The sequence below is a fragment of the Eutrigla gurnardus genome (assembly GCF_963514095.1).
Source record: "Eutrigla gurnardus genome assembly, chromosome: 16".
NCBI lineage: Eukaryota > Metazoa > Chordata > Actinopteri > Perciformes > Triglidae > Eutrigla > Eutrigla gurnardus.
This window is the reverse complement of record NC_139927.1, coordinates 16,598,525-16,620,618: the sequence shown is the minus strand read 5'-3', so window position 1 is coordinate 16,620,618 and position 22,094 is coordinate 16,598,525. Positions and strand designations below refer to the sequence as shown.

The 22,094-nt window shown below is 41.4% G+C and overlaps 3 protein-coding genes across 6 annotated transcripts; 2 read left to right on the top strand and 1 right to left on the bottom strand.

Annotated features, from left to right (window-relative positions):
- Positions 1 to 3,646: 3,646 nt before the first annotated feature.
- On the top strand, positions 3,647 to 10,772 carry katna1 (katanin p60 (ATPase containing) subunit A 1). Of its 3 annotated transcripts, none has more exons than XM_084030196.1 (11): positions 3,647 to 3,787; positions 4,685 to 4,850; positions 5,415 to 5,554; positions 6,088 to 6,292; positions 7,050 to 7,165; positions 7,509 to 7,614; positions 7,704 to 7,862; positions 8,512 to 8,638; positions 8,832 to 8,966; positions 9,569 to 9,695; positions 10,136 to 10,772. In XM_084030196.1, exons 2-11 carry the CDS (start codon positions 4,689 to 4,691, stop codon positions 10,332 to 10,334), a joined length of 1,476 nt encoding a protein of 491 aa, XP_083886322.1. In that variant the 5' UTR covers positions 3,647 to 3,787; positions 4,685 to 4,688; the 3' UTR covers positions 10,335 to 10,772. The 3 variants fall into 3 exon arrangements, with proteins under 3 accessions (XP_083886322.1, XP_083886323.1, XP_083886324.1); XM_084030197.1 differs by having other exon boundaries at positions 3,785 to 3,804; XM_084030198.1 differs by lacking the exon at positions 3,647 to 3,787 and adding an exon at positions 4,039 to 4,058.
- Positions 10,773 to 11,573: 801 nt separating this feature from the next.
- Positions 11,574 to 16,015, bottom strand: ginm1 (glycoprotein integral membrane 1). 2 transcript variants are annotated; one of them, XM_084030967.1, is made up of 8 exons: positions 15,874 to 16,015; positions 15,686 to 15,757; positions 15,476 to 15,575; positions 14,602 to 14,756; positions 13,959 to 14,118; positions 13,648 to 13,877; positions 13,312 to 13,475; positions 11,574 to 13,239 (listed from the first exon to the last, which is right to left on the bottom strand). In XM_084030967.1, exons 1-8 carry the CDS (start codon positions 15,967 to 15,969, stop codon positions 13,110 to 13,112), a joined length of 1,107 nt encoding a protein of 368 aa, XP_083887093.1. In that variant the 5' UTR covers positions 15,970 to 16,015; the 3' UTR covers positions 11,574 to 13,109. The 2 variants fall into 2 exon arrangements, with proteins under 2 accessions (XP_083887093.1, XP_083887094.1); XM_084030968.1 differs by having other exon boundaries at positions 14,602 to 14,753.
- Positions 16,016 to 16,055: 40 nt separating this feature from the next.
- Positions 16,056 to 21,679, top strand: ppil4 (peptidylprolyl isomerase (cyclophilin)-like 4). The gene is made up of 13 exons (XM_084030657.1): positions 16,056 to 16,147; positions 16,467 to 16,534; positions 17,267 to 17,331; positions 17,455 to 17,572; positions 17,961 to 18,103; positions 18,491 to 18,587; positions 18,819 to 18,935; positions 19,020 to 19,144; positions 19,576 to 19,642; positions 19,843 to 19,954; positions 20,339 to 20,435; positions 20,546 to 20,678; positions 21,390 to 21,679. Exons 1-13 carry the CDS (start codon positions 16,078 to 16,080, stop codon positions 21,594 to 21,596), a joined length of 1,419 nt encoding a protein of 472 aa, XP_083886783.1. The 5' UTR covers positions 16,056 to 16,077; the 3' UTR covers positions 21,597 to 21,679.
- The last annotated feature ends 415 nt before the right edge of the window (positions 21,680 to 22,094 follow it).

Below are 22,094 nucleotides of genomic sequence, written 5' to 3'. Positions count from 1 at the left end.
ATAATGCCACAAAACATCTACTTAATCCACGATTCAACTGTTTCACACCGAGCCAGAGAGATAACGACACCAGAGACAGAGGATGACGTTGCAAATAAAGCGACATAGCATAACTAATTCAGCTAGCATTAGCGAAATAAAGTTAGTTAGCATTACCTAACTAACGTTAGCTAGTAGTTGTTTATCACTAAATAATCAATATGTTGGCCCAAGTATAAACGTTATTATGTCCGATAATATTTAACACAATTATAAACGAATTCAAACACAGTTCAGCCGTGTATTTTCTAACCTGTACTCCGGCAGGTCTTTCATGGTGGATTGGACATCAAAGCAAAAACAACTAGCTTGCTCACGATGCCTTTACAGTCAACCTGAAGTGTGGGAAATTGAACCTAGTACCATCATTCACACAATTCCGACCAAAAATTTGTGAATATAGTTATAGGCAATGCCAATTTGTTCAATGTTTTGAAAGAATCTCTATATCTTGCATATTGTCCGAACAAGATCCTGAATGTGTTCTGTGAAGAGACAGAAATGTATTGTTTTAAGTTTAAAACTGATTGAGAACAAATATTGTAATCTCTACATGCATACACACTACAATGGCATTAATGTGTCCCCTCTGGGGAACAATAGGGGTTTAACTTATATACAAGATAAGACTGATGACATAACAGGCACAGTGGTGTGCATGTAAAGTTGCAATAATTATATTATTTTAGTTCACTAATTCTATTTATTTTAATGCAAACATGCGTATTCTAGTATAATAATTAAATGTATTGTGACAAACCCTCCTATCCAGTAGGGGTCTGTGTCTTGCTTCTTACTTCTTACTTCTTGCCTCCTCTGTTACATGGCTGTTGCTTTATTTAATAAAGACACATTCACTCTGCATATTACTGATCACTGACATTTCACATTTGTTTGGTTCTTTTGGTTTAACAAATAAAAGTCTATTTATTACTTTTAACTTGTCTCGTCTCCTGTTTTTGCTGCATCCTTTGAGCAGTATTCTAGGGCAATAACTATTTATTCCAGTACAATAATTACATGCATTATAGTGCAAGTAATGCTATATTTATACTATATTAATATAATATTTGTATTCTAGGGGTACTTCTTCAGAGACTGGTGACAGAACCTGCACAGACGATCTGTTGGCAGCTGCAACGCTGATGTCCTCTTTGGCCTCTCTACTGCCACCTACCTCCATTCGACCCCTCTCTATTTGGCGACCTTCAGCTTCCGCTCAAAGAACGCAGATGCAGCAGAGTCTTCAAAAGACCTCCGAGGGTTGTGGAGGCTTTCCTCTGAATAGGTCTTAACCCTTACATACTGTTCATATTCCATGTCTTCACAGTATGGTACGGGTCAATTTTGACCAGAGCCAAGAATTTCCTCACGTGTCTGTACTGATTTTTGAACTACAGATCTTGTTTAAATAGCCTGTCTGGTACCAATTAATGGATTAATTATCCCCCAATACCTCGTTTGACCCCTGTTTTGATCTCAGTTAGCTCAGAATGAATGGATTCTAATTATTTTTTTATTTTTAGATTAGTTTGTTACATTGCAGTGAGATTGAGCTTGAAGGTGCAGATCTCATGTTGGTGTCAGGGCACCCCTTTGACCTCTGCTCCTTAAGCAAATCATGATCCCTCCTATAATCACTCCTATGCTGTTTTCCTCTTTCACTGTTATGAGATATCCCCATGACCCTTCAAAGAACAGCAGGTGCCGTCTCTGTGGGAACCTTGGAAATCATTGGCTAGTCCTGCACATGTGTATACTTTCCTGCAATAACTTTGCTGTGTTATGACATTATAAATAAAACTGAATCTAATGTGGAGGGAACACACAGTTATCGTAAATTGTCATGGGCCCCCTTGAACTCCGTCACCACTGTCCCCTAAAAAATACACACAGACATGGCTGATACAGTTTTACAGTTTAAAAATTACCTAAACCCACAAATTTCCTTGATTTGACCCACAATAGTGGATCTGAAATCCATTTCAATAGACACAGGTCAAATTTGACAAAAGTAATCAAAAACAAAACAGCGCCCCCGCAATCCTGCTTGTGGTCAAAAGTATATTACATCGGTAATGTTAAGGACTACCATAGAGAATGAATGGGAAAAGTTAAGAGAGTTAAAGAGTCAAAAGCATCTGCTTAATCATGGTTTAACTGGTTCACACCGAGTTAGAGAGATAACATACGACAACACCAGAGACACAGAGGATGACTGAAAAAAGCAACATAGCATCTAATAATAAATTCACCTAACATTATCTAACTAACATTAGCTAGCATTTATTCATCACTTCTTCAATATTATATTATGTATTATTATAATGTATGAAGAAGTATGATCTGTGAAAATAAACTGATGGCTCTGGCTCCACGTCTGATGGATGGCTAAGAGTTGAAGGCAGGCCTTGGTTTCAGACTGTGTTCAGCAATGGAGGAGAACTGCTGACCCTGACGGGGGATATTGTCGAAAGGCAGAAAGAGCACTTTGAGGGAATCCTGAATTTGGACAACACATCTGAAGCCATAGCAAGGAATGCTAGACTGACCAGCGTTGGGACCTCAGGATTGCTGATCTCTTCTGGGCATGCGTGAGTTTAACATCGTGGGGTAAATAAAGAATAATGTTTCCGCCCGGTCTCGAACCGGGGACCTTTCGCGTGTTAGGCGAACGTGATAACCACTACACTACGGAAACAGATGTGGGACTGGATTCGCACATTCTGGAGGATATACTGATTTATTATCTGTAGTTAAATAATACTGTAGGATTAAATTACAATAATATTTGTATCATTCATCATCTAGGCCAATTCATATAAGTTTGGGGGTGAAAATGTTTCAGATCAGCAACAGCACTACATTTTGTCATCTCATTCATTATAATTTGCATTATTTTACAAAGCAATATTAAAAGGGGGGGGGGGGGGGGGGCTGCCTGTGATGAACAAAACATTTAGGCAAAAAAGAAGTGTTTAACTACCAGTAAGTTCAGTTTATTTCTTTGTCCCAAATGGGCAATTTGGTTGCAGACAGGATCACATACCACACAACAATAGACACAACATACTAGCTCTTACTTTATCAGCAATGATATGTTGTGGTTTCTTTGTTTCCTTCTTTTGACAAATGTACTTATTGTAAGTCGCTTTGGACAAAAGCGTCTGCTAAATGACCTTAATGTAATTCAAAGATTTCGGGACGTAAGGTTTGCTGTTACCAACCTGCGTATTAGGAAAATCCTGATCTTATTTTTATTACATTCTGATATAAATAACGGTGGGCAATGTAAAGTCAGCTGATGTAATAACTTTGCACCACGCCAGCAGACTATTGAAAGGTTCTAGTAACCCCAACTTGGGAGCTTGGTTATCAAAATTATTTCCCAATCGTTCATATGGAAATCTCTAGTCGGCGTCTCGTATTTCCTATAATTCCGATACCACATGAAGGCACCATTAACTCCTGCCCTCTGCGTAAAGACTTTTCATACTTGCACTTGAACGTAACCTGGTTTTATGTTGAAGTTCCTAAACGGAAGTGCAAGTAATTACTCCCACGGCGAAGTTGATTTTTCTTGTTTTTTTTGCACGCGGGACCGGCGCTGACTTCCGTGACGTAAAAACTGAACTACAAACGTCCACAGGTCGCCGACTGCAGTGTTTCGGTCGGTTGACGTCTTTACGTCGCCTCTCTTTGAACTGCCACGACGAGAAGGACTCTGTGCGTGCTGTTTGTCTGACAAGTTGAGTATAAAACCAAGTACGAACCAGTTTTATTTTGCGTGTTTATATGTCAATTCATATTACGAACGCGTCGAGTTTCGTAAAGGTAACCACCTCAACGGCGCATTTAAATAGTTGACATTGGGAGTGAAGATTGTTGCTAGTAACGTCAAGAAATAACCGTTACCGTGTTACGTAGATTAATAGTTGTGGTGAAGTTGCTCTGTCCGACGGTAACACTCTTAACATCATCACGGAAGCTACCGGACGCGTGTGGATCGCTTGGATCTTGTACGTAAGAATTGTTTTTGTGTCGCGGTTCAGTTGGGCGAGGCTCCGGCTAATCCATGGAACCAGAATGTAAAGTGAGGAACAATAGCCACGCTGTTAGTGTATATTCCACTGAACAGCAGGGAAATTGTATGGAAGCCCAGGCTTGCCACTTTTAGAAAAAAGAGAAACTTTATATAAAAAAGAATGACTCACGGTTTTTTTTATTCGGCATATAAAAAAAACTCACGACAAAAAATGCAGGCAGTAATTGTAATTGTAAAATGTAATTTTAAAAAACTCACATGTTGCCTTTTTATTTATTCAATTAAATGTTGTAATGTATGATTACTTTATTTAAAATTGTATGTTTTTCGCTTAAATGGATGTTCAATGTTCTCTCTGTGATGCAATACAAAATATTTGATTCTTAACAAAATGCAAGATAAAGTGATACCAGTGTGTTTTGGTGCAATTACACGAGTTTTGAGCCTATTCGGATGAGCATCATATCATCCCATGATGTTGTCTTTCTGTATGTCTGCTGGATAAAACAACCTCTGCTTCCCGATGTTGCCAGTAAAAAATGTTGTCGAGGTAGCTGCAATAACCTTTTTGTGCATGGGTTTTCTGTCTGTGTTCCTCAGCACCATGAGTCTACGAGAGATCATTGAGAACGTGAAGCTGGCCCGCGAATACGCCTTGCTGGGAAACTACAGCTCGGCCAGTGTTCTCTATCATGGATTGTTGGATCAAATCAAGAAGTATGTGTACACCGTGCGGGACAGCAGTTTTCAGCAGAGATGGCAACAGGTAAATATGGCATAAAAAAACCCATACAAAACAAAACCTGAGAGTAAAGGTGCATTTCGCTCTATGATAGAACCTTCTACATGTGTAGAAACCAGACTGTCTGTCTATGGTACAATCAACAAGGTCGCTGCCGTATTTATGTCTAGATAAACGTTATTTTAAGTGTTGATGGAGCAGCTACAGTGTTAGCATAGTCTTCCTCCAATCTGACCGAACTCCATTCAGAAAACAAGCATTTTAAAAGTTGCTTGCTTGTCGTGTTGCAGACAGACCTAACAAACAAATTGTCGTCATTATGTAGTTATTTCATCATCCTTTTTATCCGTTTATTGCAATTAAATCGCAATAAAAATGTTTTATCTTGGGTTCATACGGCCGTAGTTAACCAGCCGGCGTGTGTCTTGCTAGATACAGTGAATACAGTTCAATGAGATTCACAGAGCAGCTCTGGGTGATGTTGGTTTCTGGGACTTCACAACATGTACAAAACAGCAATAGTGTAAATTCAAATGGTATCAAAAGGTCCTGAGAAGGTTTTGATGTGTATCTTTCTTTGTTTCTCAGTTGTGGCAAGAAATCAGTGAAGAGAGTCGACAAGTTCAGGACATAATGTCGACGCTGGAGAACTTTCAGCTGGACACGACGCCTGCGAAACCCAGTAACTTTGACGACTGTGACATAAGGCCTGTGCACGTGGAACAGAGGTATCACAATTAGTAATACACGCATACATTTTTCATTTTATTTATTTGTTCACTCTAATACCAATTTGGACACTGTAGACTTAGCAGATTTGTGCTTGGGGGTTGTCGAAGCTATTTTCCTGTGAACAATAGCTCTGATGTAGTCATATGATTGAGATTAGTAGGTGTGAGTCCCTGATGTGAACCTGTTTTGTTCCTGCTCTGCCCTCTGGAAACCTCACATTGCCTCTTTGTTTGTTCTTTTTATTGTATTTGTTTCTTCACTTTTTTGCCTGTTAGTTATGGTGTTTTTATTATTTGGTTTTTAAATTAACAATGCCTTAAAGATGGGGTATGTAATCCTGTTCAGAAGCACTTTTTGTTATACTGGGTGAAATGGCCCGTCTAATATCAGAGGGATCAGTACATTATGTCATCAGGAAAAGGAACGGAATTAAATAGAGCTCTGTGGCCGCCGTGGGACTGAGAAAACAAACAATCATGTCATATTATTATTTGACAGTGCTGATGGTTGTGGGCGTCTCTTTCCACAGACATTCTCCTTGTGCTGTCAGGCGGCCAGCCAACCCTTATAAAGACAGCAAACCTCCCAACAACAGGCTAAGCGTGTCTGTGAGGGCCCAGCAGAGGCACTCGCCTCGAGGGGCCAATGGGGACCGGAGCAAACCATCCAAGGGCAAAGAAAAGAAGGAGTCCAAAGAGGTGAAGGAGGCCGCTGGCAAAGCAAAGGATGACAAGGTGAACACCATGTTTCATCACACCACCTTCTCCCTACATGACATATATTCAGCGACAACTACTTGGATTGCTTATTAGACAGTAGTGGTGTAACGGTACGCACGTTCGTACTGGAAATTTACAGCACAGGATGTTCGGTTCGGTACCCGACATCCTATCGGTTCGCCCCATGGCCCAAACTGCTGTTTTTATTTTCTACTCGCACACGAGGGAACAGAAACTCTGGAGCCAGTTTTACCTGGAATATTTTGGCAGTGCACCAGTTGTTGTTAATTGTAGCACGCTAGGTCGTTTAGCTGGGTTAATTAAGCTCAGTGGACCAGGAAACTGTGTACCGACACTGTAAAACTGAAATCTGGTGCCTCTGAGCATACACTTCAGACCTTTCATTTACAACGGCATCTGGCGAGTCCTCCTCCTCACAGCGTACAGGCTCCTCCCACTGTAGATTCACAGCGAGCCAAAGTAGCTGATGTCATGATCTGCCAGTATTCGAGTGTCTTAACTGTTAAAAGGAAGAACTATGGCCAATGAGCAACGGTTAGCTATTTTCTTAATTTTCCCTGTTGAGCTGAAAACAGCCTGAACCGTGACCCAATAACCGAGGTACGTACCGAACTGTGACTTTTTTCTACCATTACACCCCGAACTAACCTGCAATTCAGTGCAGTTTCTTTTGTCTGGAAGAAACCACATCCAGTGAGAACGGGGAAAAGCAATAATGTTGTTGTTGTTGTTGTTGTCGTCTGACTTCCAGAGCAAAGCAGATGTCCAGGAGAAAGAAGTGAAAAAGTTTGACGGGACAGGATATGATAAAGACCTTGTGGAAGCTCTGGAGAGAGATATAATATCTCAGAATCCAAATGTGAGATGGTATGTGTTCATCAGAAATGTGGTGGAATTCTGCGGCTGTTTGCCGTCTTAGCAGTTCACTCCTGCTTCTAGTCTTTTGTAGTAATTTTGGCCAAAATAATTCCTCAAAATGTGCTCTTAAAATGGCACTAAAACTTTACAAATCACAGTTGGAATTTTTTTCCCCCTAAATCATCAGCCTTTTATTGTCTGGTTCAGAATGGTAAGGGCTGCTGTATGGCAAAGAAATCACACCATTAGTGTTAAACACACACCGAACATGAATCATTGGTGGTGTGTTTTAATCAACCAGCCTTCTTATGATCTACTTGTGACCTCGGTACAATCTTTTCTTTTTTTTTAGGGACAACATTGCAGACTTGGAAGATGCAAAGAAACTCCTGAAAGAAGCGGTTGTGTTGCCGATGTGGATGCCAGCGTTTTTCAAGGGCATACGAAGACCATGGAAGGTGGTGATTTTTAACCATTTTTAGTTGCATTTGTTTAGTAATGTGTATCGATGCAAAGAAAATGCACAGAAAACTTCTTCACTTTTTAGGGTGTGCTTATGGTGGGACCTCCAGGCACGGGGAAAACCCTTTTGGCCAAAGCAGTTGCTACCGAGTGCAGAACCACATTCTTCAACGTCTCCTCATCTACTCTCACCTCCAAGTACAGAGGAGAGTCTGAGAAGCTAGTTCGCCTTCTCTTTGAAATGGTAAGACTTTCGATGGGTACCAGTGATGACCAAGTAATGTTTTGGTATTCAGGTTATCATTAAGCTTCCTGTGCAAGTTCAACAAAGTCTGAAATCTCAGATTTGCAGCTCATTATTTTGGTTTTCTTGCTCACACGAGTGGTTTAGGCTCTAGTCAAACGTATTAATAGCAAATAGCTGAAGTCAACAACTAGTGAGGAAAGCAAAGTATCTACAAAGTGCATTGATCAAGATCATTTCTCCATGTTGAATGATGTCTAGATGTGACTTGTTAGCCATATAGCATTTTTTGAGAGTCTTTCTGCCTCTAGTGGTGAAAAACACTAAATACACCTTTTTAAATTTGGATGAAAATTGCATGATTAACATACAATAAATTGTGCAGACTTAATCTGAAATATACAACGGCGTATTAGGGCCATTATAGGTAAAAATATATTTTTTAAATATCCAAGTTTCATCTGAAGTTTTTTTCTTTTATTATTATTTCGCCCCGGCATTTTTTTATTTCATTTAATTAATTGTATTTTTTACCTCCAATGGCCCTAATACGCCATCGTAGGAATAAGCATCTGTTCTCACATTCAGTCTAACCTTCTTTCGAGCAGTTTGCACAGTGACACCTGATAATATGTTGTGTTCTCGTCAGGCCCGTTTTTATGCTCCCACCACCATCTTCATTGATGAAATTGACTCCATGTGCAGCCGCAGAGGGACGTCGGAGGAACACGAGGCCAGCCGGAGAGTCAAGGCAGAACTACTGGTGCAGATGGATGGTATAATGATGAGACATTGTTGTTCACACTAACACAACTACAGTTATGTTATTTACTACACATGTTCCTCCGTTGGCCGCATCACCAATTTCCCAGCATTTTAGAGGCTGTATGTAAACTCTATGTAAGCCTCCCCAACTGAAGCATGACTATTTCTGAGGCTTTTTTCCTACATTTTGTGACTTATGTTTAGGTGTCGGTGGAGCTTCAGAAAACGACGATCCATCAAAGATGGTGATGGTGCTGGCTGCCACCAACTTCCCATGGGACATCGACGAGGCTCTGAGAAGACGGCTGGAGAAGAGGATCTACATTCCTCTGCCTTCAAGTACGCTCATTTCTTTGCTGCTCAAGTTTGCTTACAAGGATAAATCAGATTATTGGCAGAGGTAATTATACACTTATGAGGACCTATTTATGAATGAAGATATTGATTTAAGCTAATAAATTACTTAAAATGTTAGACACTGTCCCTTTAAAATATCACATAAATACAGCAGTGACCTTATTGTTTGGACCATAGACGTCTGGTTTCTACACATAGCCTGGTTCGGTCTCGGTTCTATCGTAGAGCTCTGGGAGACGACAGACAGCTGGCATATGTTTTGTCTCCAATTCTGATTCAGTGACGACAGCAGGAGAATCTCAACGCTGATAAGTTTTCACATCATGTGAAAATTAGCTTTGCATTTGATGTGAACACACCTTTAGTCCTTAAACTAGATTTTGAGTCAGGGCCCAAAGATTAGATGCCGTGAACCTGGGCCTTTCAGGGTCCCCGGAGCAGTTGTCTGCATTGCCAGATTGATCACTTTTGAGTGGCTTCTTTACACCTGGTTACCTGGTTGGTGCATGTGTGGTAGCTACTCCTGAGCAGAAAAAATGAGCTTGCTGCCTGCTCCACTCACTTATTTGCTTAAATGTTTGCAGCCGAAGGGCGAGTGGAGCTGCTCAGGATCAACCTGAAGGAGCTTGAACTGGCCGGCGACGTGGAATTGAACAAGATCGCAGAGCAGTTGGAGGGTTACTCAGGAGCCGACATCACCAATGTGTGCAGGTCAGTCATCTCTGCTGTTTTTCTATCCTTCAAACTTCAAATGATGATCTTTACAGTAGTATTTTAAACGGAGATGATAAATGATGATGAAACAGTGAGGTTTGGGTCTCCATCAGTAAACCTTTGTACAGTACAGCTGCATGTCATACCCCTTCCTCTCCGTGTATCTACTGTCAAATAAAGGCAAAATGTCATACAATCAAAAAATAACATACAGTAAGATCCTGATTTTTGATTTGCCACCGTCCACCACTGTAACTTTTTGGGCAAAACGGCAGCAAATTGGTTGAAAACAATTACAAATGTGTTTTATATTGTAAGAGATGTTCTTTTGGTTGACGTAAAATACCTAAATAAATGTGAGGAATATAAGGATTATTATAGGAAGTTGAACAACTCAATGTAAATCTTCAAATGAAACCGTTGTCGTCATGCTGCAGGGACGCCTCTCTGATGGCCATGAGGCGGAGGATCGAGGGCCTCACGCCAGAGGAGATCCGTAACATTTCCCGGGACGAGATGCACATGCCCACCACCATGGAGGACTTTGAGTCCGCTCTGAAGAAAGTTTCCAAGTCTGTGTCTGCATCCGACCTGGAAAAGTACGAGAAGTGGATCGAAGAGTTCGGGTCTTGCTGATAAACACCAGCGTCTGAGCGGTTTGGAGGTGAACGTGTAGCATGTTGTTGTTGCTGTAGGATAATGGTGAGTTGTAGTGTTGGCTTTCTCTGAGTCATTCAGGTGATATTGAAGAGTAGGTTTTTTTTATTGAAGGTATAAATGTGCACTTTAAAAACGGCCACCTCCTCCGATTGCACATTATGTTAATGTTATGCAAAAGTCTTCATGTTAGTGTGAGAACATAGTAGAGATAATTCCAGAGATGTTTTACTGCTGTGTCATGCTTTGTACCATTGTATGTGACAATGAGATACGATGCTAACTGCCAACCAAATGTTACTTCTGTTTTTTCTAACTTCTTTTTTTTAATGCCCTTGATTTTATTTGTGGCTCTTTCGCATTATGATGATGATGCAATATATTTCTATAAATAAAGTTAGTGATTATAAATATTAACATTGTCTTGCGTCTTGTCTTTTGGGGAGTAAAACTACAACATTAATTCTGAAACATTCACTGTAAATAAACCCGGCTGAACTACTTTTGAACCTTTAGATGCAAAGGAGACAGACATCGGTTTGTGGACCACGGTTTACAAGCTTCGAGTTTGGTATTTTAGCCGTTGCCATCTTGGACTTTTGCAACCAGAGAACGGCCCAAATTTGGACTACTGGATTCTGGTGTGGGGCTGCTAACAAAGTTAGCTTCATAATTCAAGGTCAACTTTACAGCTAAGTGTTAAAGTCATCTTAGTAGCTAACTGCATTGATAGCAACCTGACCACATGGTAGCCCCGCCCTAAAGCATCCCCTGCTTTATGGTCTATGTGACTTTAAATTCACCATTATTCACTAAATGAACATCATCCTGTGTTGAGGAAGACTTGAAACTACAGATTGAGACCATAAACTCATGTTTACGGAGATAATAAATCAAGTGAGGTTTAGGGTCATTTTCTCACAGACTTCTATGCAATCAGAGGAGTTGCCCCATGATGGCCAGCAGAGAAAAGGCAAGTTTAAGGCACTTCAGAATCGGCTTCACTTTTCATTTAAAGACCCTGAAAGTTGGAAACCTATTTTCCTAATGAGCTTATTACTCTGGACAATGGGATCCTAAATACACATTGTTTTCAGGGGTTTTAACAGAGAGCATGCAAACCAAGTAAAAGAAACTACGCAGCTCATTCAAATCCGATACAACACTGTTGAGCTCTCTTTAGCCTCCACAATCACAGTAATCACACAAGACAAAGGCTTGATGGTCGTAAGGAAAGCATTTAATCAGGATTGTTAGACCCAAATACACAGTCCAGCTGTAATTCATACAATGTATGCACACAAATGTCTGAAAATAGTAACACATGGGTCACACAAACGGAGCAAATCAAAATATATGTTTTGTTTGATTCTTTAGCGACACATTTGAATTCATGCCCGGTATTTTCTCTGCCTTCAGGCTAACTGGGTGTCATCTACAGCACTTTATTGTATCGATTTAATCAATTTGGACTTTTGAGACTGAACCCAATACAGGGTGGAGCCCCTTGAGGCGTCATGCAGAGTCTTGGTTTTAATGTATAACTTGCTGTTTGAACAGCGAACCTGCATTCACTAGCTAAGACTACACATGCACTTCATGCATTCAGCCTCCGGGAGACGAAACCACGACCTCAGCTGTTCTGAGGGTCACAAGCTACGGAAGATTGTTAAGGCCAGCCACGATGAAAATATGAATTCTGAAAACAACGTTGAAATGTTGAGAATAAAATTGCAATTGTTAACAATAAAGCTGAACGTTTTTGATTAGAATAAAGCATAGTTTGAGAATAAAGTGTTACCTGTACAGAACTACACACAGAAAGCTCTCTCCAGTGAACGTAACGACAAAATGATTCTGAAATGTTCAGTATGTTCATATTCATTGGTTGAACCTGCAGTTCTTATATCTGCTCGTATATCTTTTTGGATGTCTCGTCCGTGTTGGCTTACAGGAGTAGTTCGACATTTTAGAAATTGTGTTTCATTTCATTTCTCGGATGAAAGGATCAACCTCGCTTGCTTCTTGCTTTACATTGTAAAATCAATAATGACGACAGATTTGGAACAATAAGCCATGTTGCTAGGGTGTGGTTTGGGTTTAAAGCACAACGTACTCAACATAACTTGCAAATAAACTATGGCCATTTGTGACTTGATAAAAGTGGATTTCCATAAACTCTGTCAAAACAATCACAACATGCGCAAACCTCGTACTTCCATTTTGGTGAGTTTTGAGCGGCGAGGTCGCAGCCTCAGACAATAGCAAAGAAGTGTGTGTGTGTGTGTGTGTGGGGGATGACCGCCCACAAATATCGCCTGCATTGGCGCTATGGATGACCATGCACTTTCTGTGCAGCTAGGAGCAAAGTTGCAGGTTATCACACTGCTAGCTGAACAACACTCCATCCTAAAAGAGTGGCATTTTATCTGGTAGCTCTTTGTGCCTTTATGGCTTACATCACATCAGCACCGCGAATCACTCACGTTCTTTTTCCATTGTTTTGATCGTGTCACTAAATTTGAGGTGGACTACTGAGTTCAATCAGTTTGATGCATTTTTAAAGCACCTTCCTCCTTCATGGCCATTGTGCTCACAGGGTTCACTAAGGTGAAACAAAAGCGACTGGTTCACAAATCTGAAAATAAACTAGCGACGGAACCAGGCCATGCTGCAAACGTAACACGGGTAACAAATGTCAAGAGAACAAACAAGAAAAAACTGAAAACAAAAAGGAGCTGGCCAAGTTATTCCTCATTCAAGGCTAATTCTCTTCCTCTCTTCTTCTTCTTCCTCTTCTTCTGCGTCTAATTCTACGCTCTCCAGCAGAATGTGCTTCTCATCCTCCGGCATGAGAGTGACGGGGTTTAGGTTGAAAATGTGCCTATAAAAGAGAGGTGAGAGTTCAGCATTTTCAGCGGGATGCTAGTCGCTCACTCATAAATCACAAACTCACTTGTGTTCACAGGTCGGGAAGATCATGTCCAGGATCTTGACGATGACCGCTGACCCGACGACTCCGATCACCACCACCCACATGACCAGGAAGAAGAGAGGCAGCGACTCGGAGCCGAAGCGCCTCAGACGCTCCCTCACTTCCTCCACCCACTGACACATGGCCTGAGGAGAGGAAGGACACTAGTAAGGTGCCGCCGATCCACGACAGGTGTGTCTGCAACGACCACCGAATGAATAAAACTCAAAAACAAGTGGCGATGTACGCAGGCAATCGGCTCCACGTCGTCATAGAAACACTTCACACAATGTAACCAAAGCACCAGACTTGGCTTACAGAGTAAGATGATACAAATTCTTTGGGTGGAGTTTCCATCTGAATCTGATCCGGCTGGCTCGGCTCCCTGACATCAAAGTCGTCATCGTATCTGACATCATACAGCAGGTCGGGGTCCATGCGGAGCGGAGTCTCTGGAAGCTTCCCCGGGTCTGCGATCTCCTCCTGCGTGGTCTCTGTGTGCTTCAGGGAGTACTGGCTGGTGGTCTGGGAGATCAGCTGTTCTTCGTCTGATTTGCAGGGGGAAGTTAATATTATACACTGAACTGGACTGGACTGCTACACATGGCAATGAGGATCAGAAATCAGACCTTTTCGAGGATTTGGCGGATCTGTGACAACCACGTCGTTCTCCCTGGGGACCCGGAATATCTCGCTGTGTCCGATGGGGTAGATGTTGGTAAACTGAGCCAGCTTCTGGAAGTCTGGGCTCATTAGTAGTTTCACCTCACACATGTCAGGCTGCTGGACCTGAAAGATAAAAAAAGGGTGTGAAAAAATGTCTAAATACTACTATTCCAACACACAGGGGATTACTGTCAGTTCTGAACATAATGTATATGGTTTGTCAGGTTGTAAGTAAGAACAAACATGGATATATATGATTTGCCGATAAAATAATTTCATTTTTAAATGTTTTGCTTTTGCTCTGATGCAGCCGCAATCACTACTATCTGGTCTTTATTTTATTCATTCATTTATTTTACTTTACTTAATAAAACTTCAGGGAACTATTTTATTATTTGTTTGTTCATTTGCTCTACTTTATAATATGCTGCTTATAGCTCCCTGCACCTTTTGTTATCAGGCCAAGTTGAAAGGTTCTTTGAATTAAACTGCAGACAAATAAAATGGGTCTCCTTGATTAGTAATAGCCGGTATGGGCCCTGAAAAAGCCAAATCGGTTGACCCCTAATATATGATCTGCAATAGTCATGGTAATGAGATATTTACCTCCTTGCCCTCCATCTCTATAACTTCACTGAACACCTGCAGAGCCACCACCTCCTCCGAGTCGCTGTACAGCCGGTTCTGGCTCACCATCACCCGAGTGACGGTGGAAACCAAGTCCCCAGACTCGAACTCGCTGCTTCCATTGATGCTGTCTACTGGAAAATATATGAGTCATTTCTCCAACACTTCCTGCACCAGTACAATTCCAAACATTTGCCGTTTTTTGCGTATTAATATCATTGCACATGTAATGCGTTTGACAAAAAAAAACATGTATGCCGCCTTCATTCAACAGTTGGAAGATCCTAGCCCCCAATTACGAGAATGGCATGTTCAAGTGCTTTGTTCGTCGGGACTATTTGAAAAAAATGTCGGACGTAAGGGTTTGCTGTTACCTCCTTTTTGATTCTATAGTGCATTTGTTGTGAAACGATAAATAGCATCGCTCTACCTTAAGGCAATTCGTGAGCAATTTCCGAGCCGGCAACGTTCCCCATAATTCCGATACCACGTGAAGGCAGCACTCAAGCCAGACTGCTTGTGATGGATATTGTTTCTCATATTCCAGCTTGTGTTGTCATAGTGCGATGGACGAAGTAGAAAAATTTAGTTTGATACAGATGTGGGAACTAAGGAGAACAGAATGCGGTTAACGGGAATAATAACATGTTTTTAAAGGCGAGTTGTGTTGACCGGGGCCACAGAAACACATTATTGATCGAGTATCTTTGCAATTTGACATTTTAAAGCAGAGTCACGACAAGATGTGGAGGGGAAAAGCACTAATTCACTTCTAACGGGCGGTTAGTTTGTTGGTTTGTGGTGTTGTGGTTAAGCACTGGGATCGTTCATAACTAAGTGAGAGAAAACTCACAGAGAAGAGCTTGGCAGTTGAACCTGGTGACCCCTGACAGCTCCACTGGGATGTCATTGACCAGCACCTGCTCTTCGCCCACCGATATGTTTAAATTGATCTGAAATAAAACAATTTAAATACAATAAAGGAGAGAAACCGTGGAGGCTGACTGCTCGACCCACCACAGTTAGCAGCGTTAGTAAGTTAGCTTGTAGCGTCACTGTTTACCTGCAAGTTGTTGGAGTCCTGCAGCTGCGTGTCCGCCAGTGTCCCCGCCGTCACGTTGATCAGGATGTTCTCCTGGCGATCAATAAGCAATAGTGGACAAAACACACATACGTGAGGTTAACAACGCAGCCAACGCTAAGCTAGCATCAATAACACACGCTCCGTATTTGCTGCTGATGACGTTTTACCGTATTCAGTTGCCTAGGCGACGACTCTGCGCATATCGCCGAGGCAAAAAGAAGAGAGAAAAAGCTAATTGCTAACGATGAACTCGTCTTTTCCATTTTGTGTTAACAAAAACCAGATAAACATTGAGCGAGAGAATACGAACTGCGCATGCGTGGGGAAGACAGCTTTGTCGACACTGTTATCGCGAGATCTGGAACATCAGCATGGCGGTGCTTCTTGAAACAACGCTTGGCGATATTGTTATTGATTTGTTTACAGAAGAAAGACCCAAAGGTAAGAAAGTAACGTTGTTTTTTAACATGTGACGGCATCAAGTTCCGTGAACTGATTGCTAGCTAAGTTAACGTTAGCCAATCACAAGTTAAAGCACAGAATACGTGGCTACTAGCTAAGGTTCTTAGCTTGCAGGCGTCCATTCATTTAGCAAACAGTTAGCCAGCTATAACAACACCGCTGGAATAACCCCTTATTTTGATCGTTTTATATGTATTCACGCTAAGTAGAAGTGTTATTCAGGGTTTGTTCGTGTCTCACTGTCGTTGTAATGTGAGACTGTCGGTTTAACCTCTGTGCTTGCTCTTGTGTTTTGCAGCTTGCCTAAACTTTGTGAAGCTGTGCAAGATAAAGTACTACAACTACTGCCTCATCCATAATGTTCAGGTAAAACTAGATGGTCCCCTTTCAAACTCCTGTCACAGAACTATGGATCAATATCAGCCGAAGCACTCCTTAACTCGCCTGAGGGTGGCGATATAGACCTAGACATTTGAAAATACATTTCAGGCGACTGTTCATAGGTGGCCGATTTTTTGCAAACTTTCTGTGATCAAGGTGTACAGCCCAAGCCCCCAAATACCATCACTGCACCTGCAGATACTGATGCAACACTTTAATTTCCGTCGGAAATTAATGCAGTTGATATCAGTTATAACAAATAAAATAAACTAAGCTGAAGCAAAAACTAAAAATGAGGTCGAGCTCTGCAGTCTGGGTTCTCTACTGGTCCAAGAAGTGTACAGAGAGGAGGCGTATTATTACCTTGGGTTTCCACGGCAAATTAATGTGGCATCGCTCAGGTTCCATATATCAATCTAAAAACACAATCTCACGAGCTTTACCGTAATCACAAAACAAGCTAACCACAGTAATCATGCAGTTTTGCACAGAAGCCAGATATACAGTAGATGGTCACGCTTGGCCTGCTGAGTGGCCCCTGCATTACTTTTCCCAACACACAAATACATTCAGTGAACAAAACAGCAGAGAGCATTGTCTCAAAAGTGTTGTGACTTTTAGCTTCTGTTAATGATCTGGTGCTCTCTTAACTCATCTGGCCAGCTGTGATCGTGGATACTGTTAGATGCTCTAACAATGTGTTTGTTTCCCCTTCAGAGAGACTTCATCGTACAGACGGGAGATCCCACTGGGACAGGACGTGGTGGAGAATCTGTCTACAGGTCAGTCAGCATCATCATCATCAACAACAACAACAACAACAACAACACTGTTGTGTGTTTTTGCAAGTTGACCACTGCGGCAAACTTTCTCTTGTTCATGTGTTTGTGTTTGTGTGTGGTTAGCAAACTCTATGGGGACCAGGCTGGCTTTTTTGATGCTGAGAAAATGCCACGCATCAAACACCGGAAGAAGGGAACGGTGTCCATGGTGAACAATGGCAACGATCAGCATGGCTCTCAGGTGAATAACATCTACAGTCACGCTGTCTTTTTGTCATGCAAGGTGCAAAAATATTCCAGAGTGTGAGAAAACAGCGTGCCTTTTAATGCCTTATGGTTTGATGGTTTCACTTGATCAACAAAGTTACAAAATATCTTATGTATGTTTGTTTTTTTTTAATTTTCACAGTTGGTCCGTTACACCAACCACCAGATCTATCTATCTATCTTATCAGCTGATAACTTGTAGAAACTATAGAATGTAATATTGTATCATGTTATATTGAACCGTGTTTTTGGTGTAATAGATGGCAAGCTGTGTACAATGTAAATGATATCTTATTTACAGATCAAATGTTCCCTGCTGAAAGTGTTGCTTGATGTGTATCATCTTTAATTCTTGTCCTCAGTTCCTTATTACTACGGGTGAGAACTTGGACTACCTGAATGGAGTTCATACTGTGTTTGGGGAAGTGACAGAAGGCATGGACATCCTGGCCAAAATCAACGAGACGTTTGTGGACAAGGACTTTGTCCCATTTCAGGATATCAGGTGAGCTGTTAGTGTAATGGTGCACAGAATCACAGTTTGGGAGTAACGGTTGTCTCAAGCATTTTGCCCGCTGACAACTTGGTAAATCATCTTTTTATTTTAAAACGAGGAAACGTTTCAAACACATCTGTATTACACTTTGCCGAACTCTGAACAAACTGAGAACTCATAGCCCCGGCATTTCATTTTGCTTTCGACATCCGCTTGTTGATCTGGCATCAGCACTGCACCGTTTTCCCCGTACCGTGGCGGTTCAGCATGTTACTAAAAAAGTAGAGGCCTACCAATTATCAACACTGCAGATAAACATCAGTTATTGGTCTCCTAGATTAGTAATGATCGGTAAGCCATATTGGTCGCCCCCTAATGAGTGTCATTTTGCTGCAGGATAAACCACACGGTGATCCTAGAAGACCCTTTTGATGACCCTCCTGATTTGCCGGTGCCTGATCGATCGCCTGAGCCCACCAAAGAGCAGCTAGATGTGAGTGCATTTACACTGTTTATTCACTAAGGAAACCCCTGACGGTCACTTTTCTCAGTTAAACATATACGGTAGAAAACAATTTAAGATTATCCAAAAATAGATTTTCAGAGGAAGCGATTCACGCCCAGCAAACCTCATCTGGACGAATAATCATGAAATAAAAATGTATACAATATATGTGCAAATGGCACATTCTAAATAGCTCTATTATGAACTCCTTCTGTACAGAGCGGTCGAATCGGAGCGGACGAAGTCATCGATGATGCGGATGGAAAAGGAGCTGAGGAGCTGGAGGAGAGGTTGAAGGAGAAAGAAGCCAAGACTCAGGCCATCCTGCTGGAGATGGTGAGAAGAGGAGATGTGCTCTCAGCCTTCAACCGGAGATATATTGTTTTATTTATGCACTCTAGTGTCATTACCTTCCTCCAGGTGGGTGACCTCCCCGATGCAGACATGAGGCCGCCAGAGAACGTGCTGTTTGTGTGCAAACTGAACCCGGTGACCACGGACGAGGACCTGGACATCATCTTTGCTCGGTTTGGGACTATAAAAAGGTGATGCTGCCGATCTCCAAGTTCTATATAATGCTAGTTTTTTTAGTCAAATTTAGGGGTGTGATGGTACACAAAATTTTCTCTGGCGGTATGTTTTCCATTTTTTGGGTAACATTTCGGTACAGTAGGGAAATCTGTTTTGAAAATTATTCACATTCAATATTTTCTCATTGGCGATAATTCTTACTTTAACAGTTAAGTCACTCAAATTCTAGCATATTGTCAATATACAAATAAATAACAAAAAAAAAAGATAAACAACAACCGGTGCGCTGCCAAATCTTTCCAAGTAAAACTCGGATGTCGCACACCGAACCAAACTTCCTGTACCGAAAATGTACGGTTACACCCGCTGGTCAATATGACTACAAACGACTTGTACATGTGGAAATTGTGTGTCTAACCTTTCTTTGTGTTTCTGTTGTGTGTAGCTGTGAGATCATCAGAGACTGGAAAAGTGGAGATTCCCTCTGTTATGCTTTTATTGAATTTGAAAAGGTGAGCATCGTATGTGTCTACGTAACATACAATGTCCACTTGTGCGTTTGTGTTTTTATTTATCTATTGGGGGGTTTCGTAGAGGTTTTTATATCGTTCTGTAGCTTCCCAGTGGTTGTCTTTTATGTATTCAAATATGAACGTGACTTGTGATTTGGGGCTATATATATGAGATCTCTTGATGCTTTCTGTCTCCAAAGGAAGAAGACTGTGAAAAGGCCTACTTCAAAATGGACAACGTGCTCATCGATGATCGCCGCATCCACGTAGACTTCAGCCAGTCGGTCTCAAAGATCAGATGGAAAGGCAAAGGTGCTTGTCCTGAAACCTCTGTGGATGCTTTGAAGATCTTTTTTTCCTGTTGTGAAGGGTGAACATGTTAACGCCAAGCCGTGTCTCGTTTCTGTATTCTGCTTTCACCATTCAGTCGAGTCCGAAAGTGTGTACACAAGTAAAGATGCAAACGTAAAGACATTATTTGAAGTCTAGATGAAGTTAAATGGAGTGGATGGAGCAGCTACAATGTTAGCATAGCCTGAACTCCATTCAGAAAACAAGCATTTTATAAGTTGCTTGCTTGACAGACCTAACGAAGCACGACTTCAGACTTTTTACAAATATGAAAATTTGCTTTGTTTGGTGTGAACGCACCTTGAGACACTGTTCAGTGATCACAGCCATGTTTTCCCCTCCTAGGTGGGAAGTATACTAAAGACGACTTCAAAGCCTATGAGAAGGACGTGGAGAACCGATCTAAACTGGCTCTCAAGGATCAAGTGAAGCCCAAACAAGAGTATCCTTGTGCATTGAACTTAACAACCTCTGTTGCGGCAGCCATTTAATCGTTTTTTACCACTGACTTTGTCAACTTTATGGAGATTTCCATAACTTTTCCCCCAAAAGTTCCAAGTATGACCTGATAATTGAGGAGGAAGAGGAGGCAACGAGCCACCGGCACTCTGAGAAGAAACACAAGGAGAAGAGGCACCATCATCATTCAGATGATGAGGACAGCAGGAAGCCCAAAAAGCACAAGGTATCTTCCAACCATGTTGTGATAACAATAATAATCCCTATGGTTATTCTGGGAGGGTGGCGTTTATTGCAGCGCAGTTTCTGCTGCTGCACATTTATTTTGACTTTTACTACAGGGAAGTGGTATTATCTGAGAGGGAACCTTCATACACATAATTGCATTTTTTTTTTTAATCTTTACCTGTGATGTACAAATCATCAGAAGATACACAAAAACCCCACAGTTCTTTCTTTTTTTATTTTATTTTATCAGACAAGTCCAAATACCAGCATGGTGGGGGGCATTTTGATCGTATGCATTAGTTGAAACCAGAAGTGTGCATACACTGTATAAAAAGACACAAACCTTTTTTTTTCTCACTGTCTGAAGTTAAATCAGACTAAACTTCTCCTGTTTTAGGCCAGTTAGGATGACCAAATACATGTTTAACCTGTAAGCCACGGTGACAGTTTTCACAGCTGCCACAAAAGCGTGATTGGGTTCCATCAGATGTGATTTTATCTTTGAATGGCCTTTCATGCTTTCTGGTTGTATACAGTTGTCTTTACAAATAGATGTTATTTTGTGGTCCTATTTGTACACAGACTTTTAGTGATGCAGAAGCATAAAGTAGCACGGAATGAAAAGTACGACTACGTGGATTTGGTTACCTACATTCCACCACTGACTTTTGTTCTTTTTTTTTTTTTTTTTACAATTTTTGTTTTCCAGGACGGCAAGGAGAGCCGACGAGACCGAAAGATGGGACGCCAACGCTCGCGATCCCGCTCGCGGTCCCGCTCACGTTCCCACTCCAGAGAGAGGGATCACAAACATGGGAAATCCCAGCTCAAACATGGGAAAGACGGCCAAAGCCACAAGGGCCACAGCAGCTCCTCCAAGAAGTCCGGGGACAAAGAGAGGAGTAGGTACAGGTGAGAGGCTTCGGCTTGGAGGGGTCGACTGTATTCATCATGAATTACACGGCATTTAAATACTCACAAGCTGTCCTCACTATTAGTATCACTTTGAGTTTTAGTTAAATAAAAAAATCACATTGTCTCAAAGAACAAATGTTTGATACATTTTTTTTAATATCTCTAATAAAAAAACAAGACAAAAACAAAATGTGACGGCTGTCTTTTATCAATTATTTATTTCCATTGGTGGAATGTTACTTAGTACTTTAACGCACATACTGAAAAAACTTTTTGTTTTTTTCTGTAACTTTATACTACTCCGCAACATAAATGAGCTAAATTGATGATTACTGATTACTATCGTAGACTGTGAAGTGGACGTAGTCATGGTGACGTCAACCATCGGTTTGTAGACACGCATTGAAGCTTCGAGTTGGCATTTTGGCCGTCTCTTGGATCTTGGATTTCAGTCATTGGCGACTTGGAATTTTTGCAACCAGTGAAGGAAGTGACCATA